Raw genomic sequence first — 10,961 nt, 5'->3', positions numbered from 1 at the left:
TATTATTCACATTTTCTTCCATTTTATTCTTTTCTTCTTTCTTCCATTTTATTTTATTATTCTCATTTTATTCCATTTTGAAGATGAGATGGATCATTCACTGTAACATACTTAATTTGCTTAATGATTCAATGTGTATTCTTAATTCTATGGTTTTTATCATGCGCACACGTGCATACTCAAGAATCAATAGTCAAGTTTAAAGCTAAATTGAATTTTTCATTATAAAAAGGAAGTATTTTTTATCATCTTCAAGTAGAGAAATTACGAGATACATATTGCAATGCTTGCTACTAATTGTAAGGTTTCTGTCGCTTGCCGCTAATTACTTATATCAGGCTTGTCAACTGGAGGAACTGCCATTCATTAGAGAGCAATGAAAAAGTAATTATTAACTCTATTTTTTAAATTCAATGATTCAATGTGTATTCTTAATTCTATGGTTTTTATCATGCGCACACGTGCATGCTCAAGAATCAATTTCAGGTGGTTAAATAATTATTAACATTGGTTTTTTAATTATATTAATTCCAATTTTAGCTGGTTAAATAATTGCGCGTCTGCTAGCGCGACTATATTGGCGTCTATTTGCGCGGATATATAGACGCAAAATTCGCGTCTATTTACACACAATTTTATATGCACATATAGACGCAATGATAGACATGCCTGACTTTGCGTGTCTAACATGCTCGTCTATGCCTCGTTTCTGTTGTAGTGAGGGGGGAAAGAAAGGAGAGAGAGATGAGCACCTCTGTCTCCTACCTCAAACAACCTCTGCAATAAAACAACAACAACAACAGTAAGAAACAACATCAAACCCTATTGAATAAATAGCAAACAAGAGAAAATGCAAAGAGAGATAGACACCTGTGTTTTGCCCAAAATCTGGAGCTGCGTGGAGAAGAAAGTGCAGAGGTAAGCAAAACGCTTAAAACACTAATTACTCTTAGTAGGGAGCTTCAATGGAGTCGAAAATTCATGAGTATAGAGAAGAGAGGGAAAGTGGTGTGTTGCTCAACCTTTGGGTCAAACTGATTTCGTGAGAGGGAAAAAAACCAAAATTGAAAATTCTCCAAAAAAAGGGGAGAAATATGAGGTGAGAGAAACTCAAATTTTGTGTACTATTCATTCTCCATTTTTTTAATCCCCCACTACCCCTTTTTAAAATATTAGAATGATTTAATATAAAGGTACAACTTAAAAAATGTAGTTCGGACAAAAAAAATTTGAAATTTAGGTTTTACAATATGCAATGAAATAATTCAAATTTACCTAAAAAAGATAGCCACAATAAGAGCATTTCCAAAACCTAAAAATGTTAAACAATTAAAATGTTTTCTTGGGATGATTGCACTACATAAGTGATTGAAAAAGAAACAAAACTTTAAATGGTCTATATCTTGTAAATAAGTTTTTGAACAATTAAAAACTTTTTAATTTTTGAAGCAATAGTATTGAATTAGCCTAAATTTGAAAAACCTTTTTTTAATTAAGAATGGATGCTTCTAATATCGGCATACAACAAGATGACTTTAATAAATGGATACCAATCTGTTTTATTAGCCGTTCTCTTAAAAAAGCAAAAAAAAAAAAACCACAATAGAAAAGAAGCTTTTTGCACTTGTATGGTCTTTACAAAAGCTACATCCATATGTACATTGTTCAAAATTAACCATTGAAACAGGGCCATCAACCACTTATACCATTAATAAAAAAATCTCATCCACCACCAGGATGCCTATTAAGATGGATCTTATGAATCTAGGATTATAGCTTTGAAATAAAATATTGTGAGGGGACGTAAAACGATATAGCCAATGCCCTTTCCAGGATTCCACATACCCAAATCACAACAATAGATTACATCCCTAGCACAAGTAATAGTAAGACTCCAACAAGAAGATATTGACATATAAAAGATCATCAATGAAATTAGAAACAATACTCAACTTATACAAAAAAACATTATATCCAAACTAATGTCCTATATTATAAAGACCAAAGACAAGGAGATAAGCTAGCAATCCCTAAGTCCTTTAAAAATACGAACATATATTATTTTCATGCCCATCCACTATTTCGACACTCAGGGTTTTACACATGCTTAGAATTTATAAGGAAAAAATATTAGTAGCCAAAACTACAACACATTGTAACTAACTTTCCAAAAATTTGTAAAAAACACCAAACATTCACACCATAAATAGGCAAACCAATAGGAATTTTCCAACCTATAAAAATAACAAAGTGATTTGAACTAGTAGCCTAGGACATCATTGGTCCCCTACCAGAAATGAATAATGGGAATAAGTACATAGTAGTATTAACATAATATTTAACAAGATGGTGTGAAGTGAGGGCATTGTTAGATTCAATTATAGCTAATACAAGAGCACAATTCTTGTTGGAAGAAGTAATAATTAGACACTTATATCTAAGAATAATATTATTCAATCAAGGTTAGAATTTTAAATCTGAAGTAATTAAAATTATTTGTAAATGCTTAGGAATAAAACAAACATTTGCATCACCCTACAATCCATAAACAAACGGTTTGTGTGGGATCAAATACTACCATACGTGACCTATGCAGATCGATGTTCAATCCAAGCACCCACTAAAGTAAGGTCATTTCAGGCCTTATACGGTCTAGAACCCCGGGAAGTCCACCTTATAAAACATATAAGATACCATGCAGATTCAAAAGAAAGGGTATTACATTTAGTAAATTTTACACGTTTATATTTACAAAAGGGATTTTTAAATTAGAATGTGAAAAAAATGTAAGTTTGATAAAGCAAAAGGGATCATTTTAAGGTCTTATAGCATGTAAAGAAAGGGTATTTCTTAATATCATTTGAACACACGTTATATAGATGATTTCTTATAGGTGAACCCCCAAGGTAAAAAATCAACTTTTCTACCAAAGATATCACTATTAGAAATACCAAGTAAACATAAATATGTGGTAGATTGGTATTTAGAATTACAACAAAAACAACCACTTATGAGATTAGCAATTGAAGAAAACCTTGGCATAGCTCAATCTAGAAGATAAAAGAAATGGCATGACAATAATATGATATATCTCGGGTAAGTTACTCATGAATATATGTGTGCATCATGTGGATTCAAAATAAGGTATTTTTAAAATACCATTTTTTACATACAGAATGGTGTAATATAAAGGGGTTATTTACATAATGAATAGAAAAGGGTTATGTTTTATTTAGGAAAAATTCATAAATAAGAATATTTATAAATAGGCCATGAACACACGTGATGACGTAGAGGATATACATATAGTAACTTCCTCGAGGGATACATAAAGAATATAAAAGTGGAGATAAATTATTAATTTACTATCCAAATACAAAGAAAACATTAAATGAATCACTACAATATAAATGTGTTGGTTCTTATGTGATAATAGATAAGATAAGAAAGAATACATATACATCACAAAGATTATACAAAAACACAAGAACAACTGCACATGTGATTAGAATAAAAGAATTTTATCAACATATTAATGATGACATGTTGCAGGGCTTATCAAGAGAATGAAGATATTGAAAGATCATTACAAAGGATAGCTCATCATGGGCTAGGGGAGAGGTGTGACACGTATCCATTGGATTGCCTATACGAGGACCTATCCAAAAGGATAAAGGACTATTCATCCAAGAGGGACAACCCAATCTAGATCATATTGGCTCTTGTAACAAACTAGACGACCGTTGGGTGAATCCCAAGAACACACAGTGGCTCAAAGATTCGAATATAAAATAACCCTCTTGAAAGAGAAAGGTAGAGTCGAACACCATTTAATCAGAGCTTCTTTTTCATTTTGTTGGTCTATCAACTCACTTCTTTAAGAATTTGACCCTTAGATAAGGTTAAAAGCACATTCAATTCAACAAAATTAATACGGCATATAAAAGAACACATGTAGCTTTAATTCGTTAAGATTAAGATGTCTCATACCATGACTACTTATAGTTTATAGTAAAAAATATTGCTTTTTGAAGAGTAGAAACTTACTTTCGTACAAGAAATAATTGAACTTATCTAATCCACACCTTTTTACATCAAATAAATAAATAGATTCCCTATCATTCTAAGACCATAGGTATTTTTAAAATGTGTGAATCTAAAAAAGATTTGTTATTTCTTAAACCGAGTGAGATATTCAAGAAATAATGTATGTACAAAATCTGTTAACTAAACTTAGTTGCACTTGTCAATCAAGTTCACAATTTTTTTTTAAAAAAACATAGCACTATATATTTTATTACTAACATTTTCTTCCATTTTCTTAGCACGGCTTTTATTTTATTATTCGCATTTTCTTCCATTTTCTTCTTTTCTTCTTTCTTCCATTTTATTTTATTATTCACATTTTCTTCCATTTTCTTCTTTCTTTTCGGGAGGAAAACAAAAGAAAGAGCGGCAGGTCCAAAAGGCCAAAAGCATAGAATCTCTCGCGAGAGAAGAAAAGCGAAAAGCTTGGAGGATATAAAAGAAAGGCCAGAGAGAGGCGGACTGAAGACAGAGAATGTGCTACGATATACAGATTTCACCGGATCAAAGGCCAGAGAGAGGCGGCAGCTCGATGGGCTGCGGATCAGAAGAGAGAAGAGCAGGAATGTGCTATGATATACAGACGTACTGGATGCCCGACTCCACGAAAGCGCGTCGCGATGTGGCGTTCGAGGACGTATACGAGGTGCCGGCGGATGCGAACCAGGCGATGCTGGGCGAAGGCTCCGACGGGATCGTTCGGCGGTGCCGGCACAGGGCCACGGGCCAGCAGTTCGCCTGCAAGTCCATCAGCAAGCGGCAGGACGACGACGACGACGACGACAGGCAGGCAGATCCAAGCTGCCGGACGTCGCCCCACTGCCGGCCGGAATTATCATCGAGGCTGGTGGGCGCCGTGTCGCAGGTGGCGCAGCTGCGCCGGCTCAAGGGCCACCCCAACATCCTGTCCCTGGAGGAGGCCTTCGAGGGCCCCACCCACGTCCACGTGGTGACGGAGCTCTGCCCCGGCGGTGACGTGGCGGCCTACATGGAGGGCATGTGGGAGCGCGGCCTGCTGCCTGATCAGCACTTGCCAGAGGCCGAGGCGGCGCGGGTGGTGCGAGGCGCGGGGGAGGCGCTGGCGCACTGCCACGTCAGAGGGTTGGTCCACCGCGACGTGAAGCTGGATAACATCCTCATCAAATCATTCGTCGACACGTGTTCTGATATTCACAGCCAAGCTGGGTTGGCATCACCCAGTCCCGGCGCACCGGGTGCTGATTACGGCGCCCGCCCCGCCATCTTGGAGGTGGTCCTGGCGGACTTCGGCCTGTCCGTCGACGTGTCTCGAGGGCGGCCCCCCCGCGACCCCGTCGGGACCATGGAATACGCCGCCCCTGAGATCTGGGGTGGCCGCAATGCTCCTTACGACCACAAGGTCGACGTCTGGAGCCTCGGCGTCTGCCTCTACCTCATGCTCAGCTACTCCTTCCCTTTCGAGCTCCCTAGTCTCATGACCAGGTACTGGCTCCCCCTCGACTTTCGTCGCCCCCCCTGGCCGCGTGTCTCTGCTCAGGCTAAGGACCTCGTCTCCCGCATGCTCGACCCCAAGCCCGCCACCAGGCTCTCCATGCGAGAGGTTCTCCAGCATCCTTGGCTCACCTCTCATAATTTGTACTGCATCAACTCGAGGTAAAACCTTCTATGAGCATATAGCACATTCCACGAAGCCCGGCTTGGAGGCCTGGGCTGGCACTGCCAACTAACCAGACCAACTGGTTAACGACAACACAAGGTACAAAATATGCAATTCACTAACTATTTACCAATCAAGTACACTACAAGATAAGGTTGTATATGCATGGATGCAACCAAGTATGCGGATTTCTTCCTTTGTTCAACAGCTACTCATGGACCACATTGTTGCTACATTTTAATTCGCCATCCAAAGCAACTAAGGATAGAGTACTCATGGACCACATTGTTGCTACATTTTAATTTGTCATCCAAAGCAACTAAGGATAGAGTGCAAGAACCCACTCTCAATAGCTTCCCTAAGTCACATTTATTACAAAACCAAACATTTCAATGGTGTTGTAAAAAAGGTCGATAGTCAACACTTGAATATTCATCATTGATTGTGTTATAGCAAGATCAAGTGTTATCCATACTCCTAACACAAACATTTCCATTGTGTTCTAGCGAGGATATGACACTTTCACAGTGGCTCACTGAAGTTCCACACACACCCACACACACACACACACACACACACCCACTCACTCACTCACTCACTCACTCACTCACTCACTCACACACACACACACACACACACACACACACACACTCTCTCTCTCTCTCTCTCTCTCTCTCTCTCTCTCTCTCTCTCTCTCTCTCTCTACGCTTTTGACAAGTCCCATATGACCATCCTACTCTAGGTTATCTATAGTTTGACAACATATACTCATAACTCTACGATGTCTCACAAATAAGCACCAACATTAGTAGGAAGTCTATGAAGGTTTTTCTTTTAATAAACATAATCATGGGATAAATATGAAAAATTATACAAGTGAACACCACCCTAGTCTAGATTATCTATAATATGACAAAATCTACTCACAACTCTTATAATTTGTCACAAATGAACACCAACATTAATAGGAAGTTTCTCAAAGATTTTCTATTAATAAGCATAATTGTGAAATACTTAAGAAAATAATGTACATATTAAATCACATACTATGTACTTTTATGACTTGATTTTTACGAGACAGATGGATATCAAGGTCATTCAGTTAAAAAATGTGGCATATTAAAGAACAATGAATTGTAAGAGGAAAATTTGATTGCATTAAGTTATGATAGATTGTAATTTGGACTCTAAATCCAATAAACACATGCTGTCAAGTTAAAATGACATTACTCTAATTGCATTAAAAGTTATTATAGACTATAATTTGGACTCTGAATCCAATAAATACATGCCACCAAGTTAAAAGGACATCACTCTTTCGTACCAACTACAAATCTTCTACCTACATCTTAAACAAAGCCATTACACATATTCTAAATACTAGATAGACATTTGGCACATTGCCATCTATGTCACTATTGTGCTTCATAAAAAACTAGACTTGTAGAAAATGAATATTTTGAATAATTTTAAGTTTGTTTACTTCCTACAAATTTAGAGGGCATGATTCCTTAATGTCTATAATAATTGCTCAAATCCCAAAGCTAGTAGAAAAACTTTCCTTATAATTGTAGCTTGGAGAAGACTCATATATCCAAGACTACTAAAGACAAAAAAAAAAAGATAACTTATCTCTAATAAGTAGATAAGGAGGTTGATCATAAAGTAAAAATGGTACATGGAAATCTTGCTTTCTTCTTAGCAAACTAACACTTAATCATAATATATTGCTTTATAGCGGTTTTATAGCTTACACTGTCTTGGTCTTCTTTTATACCACAAGATATATCCAATCATTTAGGAATACATAATATCCTCGTCCATGGAGAATAAGTTATCCTCTCTATAGTACATCAAATAGCAATGTCTTTCTATTTGATGGACTATGGAGGGGTAAATACCACCTTTCCCTATAAAAAAAAAGAGTTATCCTACATCAATGAACACCATCAATATAATACATCTCTTCACTTGATGATCACCAAACTACTCTCGAGGGGGGATGGGGGGTCACTCGTAAACATATGTGTGTATCACATGTGTTCAACATAAGAAAAATTTCAAATATTATTTTCACACATTTTTCAACATACAAAAGGATGCCAAATAAAGGAGTTACTTACAATTTGAATAGAGAATAGAAAAGGGTTGTGCTTATTTAGAAAAAATTCACAGATAAGGATATTTACAAATAGGCCTCGAACCACGTGATATATAGGGTATACATATAGTGAATCCCTTGAGAGACTATTATACCTACTTTATTAGGGGTTAAAGGACACATGTGCCTAGCCACCTATATTTACTTATCACCTGTCTCACTATCATTTTATTCTTTGATATTTCCATGATAGAAGAATAAGAGAAGGCATGTCATACATTGTGATTGTTGGAGTTCCCACATACTATCTTTGAAGGGAGAAGCCTAAGTGGAAGCACAAGCAAGTGAAAGTAAGAGAGATGCAAGCTATGGAAGATAGAGCAAGAGAGAGAAACTCAAAATGTGGAAACTCCAACATTCATAATGTGTGACTGGCCTTCCCTTATTCATTAGTCACTAAAAGAATAAAGTATGATGTGACAATGATAGGTGCATACTACTTACAATGTACATGTATGTGAGTACGGTAAGCGTAGTGAATACACGAGTGATGTAGGCACAGGTGCCTTTATCTCCAATAATCTCCCACTTATAGATAAATGTATCTTGAGTGAAAAGTGAATAGAAAAAAGAAATGTAGAAATGTATGTAAAGTAGAACAGGACAAGGAATAGATACCATCCAATCCAATACCCATCATCTTCTTAAAGAAAGACAAAAATGCTCCACTGAGAGACTTTTATTTGAGCAAATGTGCAAGATTTTGGTCAATTGTGAGATATTGATAAGCTTGATGGAATTGTCCTCAACGATCTCTTTGATAAAGTGGTAACACGCCTCAATGTGCTTTGTCTTCATATGAAATACCATATTTTTAGCTAATTGAATAACACTCATAGAATCTGAATATAGTGTAGGGATCACATCAGTAATACCGACAACCTAACTAAAGAGCATTCTTGCAAGCCTCACTGGTTGCAATATACTCTGTCTCTATAATAGATAGGACATGCATTTTTGTATCCTAGATATTCAAGAAATAGCATCTCCAACAAAGGTGAACTTCCTACTATCTGCATGTCTTGCATAATCAGAGTTAGTGTTCCCCATGACTCTTGTATCTTGACCACCATAACATATGCACGTATCTACATTGTTTTTAAGGTATCTCATGATACCCTTCACAACATCCCAATGCCACCTTTCATATGTAGCCATGAGAATATGTGAGGTGTATCCCATGTCCTTCATCTCAAAGCTCTTCTTGAGATTTTCAAGGCATCCAGAAAATCAACATATCATCCACATAGAGTACCAAAATGATAAGGCTGACATTGCCTTCTTTTGTATAAATATGGATCCATTTCACTGCGGATATATTCTTGTAAATGCATGAAGGCATCAAACTTGTGGTATCATTCCATAGGTGCTTGCTTAAGGCCATAAAAACTCTTTCTCAACTCACACGCAAGGTGTTTTCTACCTTTTTTCTCAAAGGCCTTAAGCTGCTATATATAGAGCTCGGCATGCAAGTCCCCATGTAAGAAATCTATCTTTATATTGATCTTATAAAGATCCAGATCTAATTGAGCAACCAAAGCTAGTTCCAAGCATAAGGCAATCATCTTGACTATAGGAGAAAAGACCTCATCAAATTCAACATCATGATCCTACTTAAAACCCTTTGTAATCACTTTGGCCTTATATGCTTACTTGGGCTGTCTATGGGTACTCTTCAACTTGTACATCTACTTGCATGGCAATGCACATTTTTCACTAGGCAAAGGAATCAAATCCCACTTGTAATTTTTTATAATAAGTTATACTCTAAGTGTATGGCCCTCTTCCAAGAGTGACTATTACCTTTATGTATAGCCTCATCTCATAAGTAAGAGGCTCATCAACATCCTTCACCATTATATAGTCCATAGAGGGCTCAAATAGCTGATGAGGATGTCTATGTCTAGTAGACTGTCTCAAAGTAGGATGTGGGGAATATAGATCTTGTTTGACATCATGGTCATGGGCCACTAGAGAGTAGCTAGTAGAGAGTAGGCTTTTGGTCAAAGCCAAAACATGAAATATATAATGCGAAGTAAAGATGATGCCTGAAGTAAATTGCAGCTATATATCTCCAATACCAAAAATATCTGATGCCAAGTCATTATCCAATCTAATAGATCCTATCATTTTACAATAGGAATGGAACCACTCTTGATGAGAGGTAATATGAAAGGAAGCCCTTGAATCAGTCAACAAACACTAAGTATAAGCAGATGAGATATCAGTTAACCATTAAATATCGAGAGAAGAAGCTGCGAGTATGGAGTCATAATCCAAATTAACCTACACTACATTAATCTCTTTAGTCTTGATATTGGACTTACTAGAAATAATACTATGATCATCATTCTTTTCTTGAACTTTTCCCTTGTCCTTTTTCTTATGGTTGTCATCATGCATTTTATGGCAATGTGGCTAAATATAATCGAGATTTCCACAACAATGACAAGTAAATGCAAACTTATGGCCACAAGACTTACTACAAGACTATCCACATGATTGAGAATGAGACTTTTGAGAGTCTCTCCCCCCGCAATTCTTATAGCTCTTAGAATTACTACCTTTGACTAGATCTATGAGAAGCATCAATATTCTTTCCGTTAACTCCTTCATTTAATAATGCATCCTCTACATCCTACAATTTCAAACCATCAACATGCATATTTGCATACATAGTAGTATGAAATGTGTCCTATGATTTAGGCAATGTAACTAGCAAGAACAATGGTGGAAGATTTTCCTTAAAATTAATCTCATAAGAAGTCAAGTGGTTGAAAATAGAATGAAAATCATTTAAGTGGGTGAACATGGAAGTCACCTCCTTTATGAAGATCCATGAGTCACTTCAGCCACCAAAACATCTGAGGAGGTAGGGCTCTACTTACCATAGACATCATGGGTATTCTCCCATAATTGCTATGTAGTCTGCCCTTCAAAGACAACATTGTAGAATACTTGCTTAGAGATGAAAAAACAATTATAGATTTACATAACTCATTCAATTCATCCCAATCCTTCGCATCAAAGTTTTTGGGCTTTATACCCTTGTGTCTCAATGGCTTAATCTACAATTTC

General features: G+C 36.7%; 1 protein-coding gene across 1 annotated transcript; it reads left to right on the top strand.

Moving 5' to 3' along the window:
* Nucleotides 1–4,561: 4,561 nt before the first annotated feature.
* LOC148017115 (calcium-dependent protein kinase 29-like) lies at nucleotides 4,562–5,722 on the top strand. Its single transcript, XM_087662721.1, has 2 exons — nucleotides 4,562–4,845; nucleotides 4,930–5,722. The coding sequence occupies exons 1-2, from the start codon at nucleotides 4,562–4,564 to the stop codon at nucleotides 5,720–5,722; spliced, it is 1,077 nt and encodes a 358-aa protein (XP_087518847.1).
* Nucleotides 5,723–10,961: the final 5,239 nt, after the last annotated feature.

This window comes from Lygodium microphyllum, chromosome 22 (genome assembly GCF_053477565.2).
Source record: "Lygodium microphyllum isolate KBCC chromosome 22, Lygodium_microphyllum_v1.1.10, whole genome shotgun sequence".
Lineage (NCBI taxonomy): Eukaryota > Viridiplantae > Streptophyta > Polypodiopsida > Schizaeales > Lygodiaceae > Lygodium > Lygodium microphyllum.
The sequence above is the reverse complement of the archived record's forward strand: the minus strand, read 5'-3'. Positions and strand labels throughout refer to the sequence as shown.

Excerpts from the sequence above, each read along its gene's own strand:
- LOC148017115 (XM_087662721.1), top strand. The coding sequence starts at position 4,562 with ATGTGCTACGATATACAGATTTCACCGGATCAAAGGCCAGAGAGAGGC. Across the intron at positions 4,846-4,929 it reads TGCAAGTCCATCAGCAAGCG|GCTGGTGGGCGCCGTGTCGC; the intron begins GCAGGACGACGA and ends ATTATCATCGAG.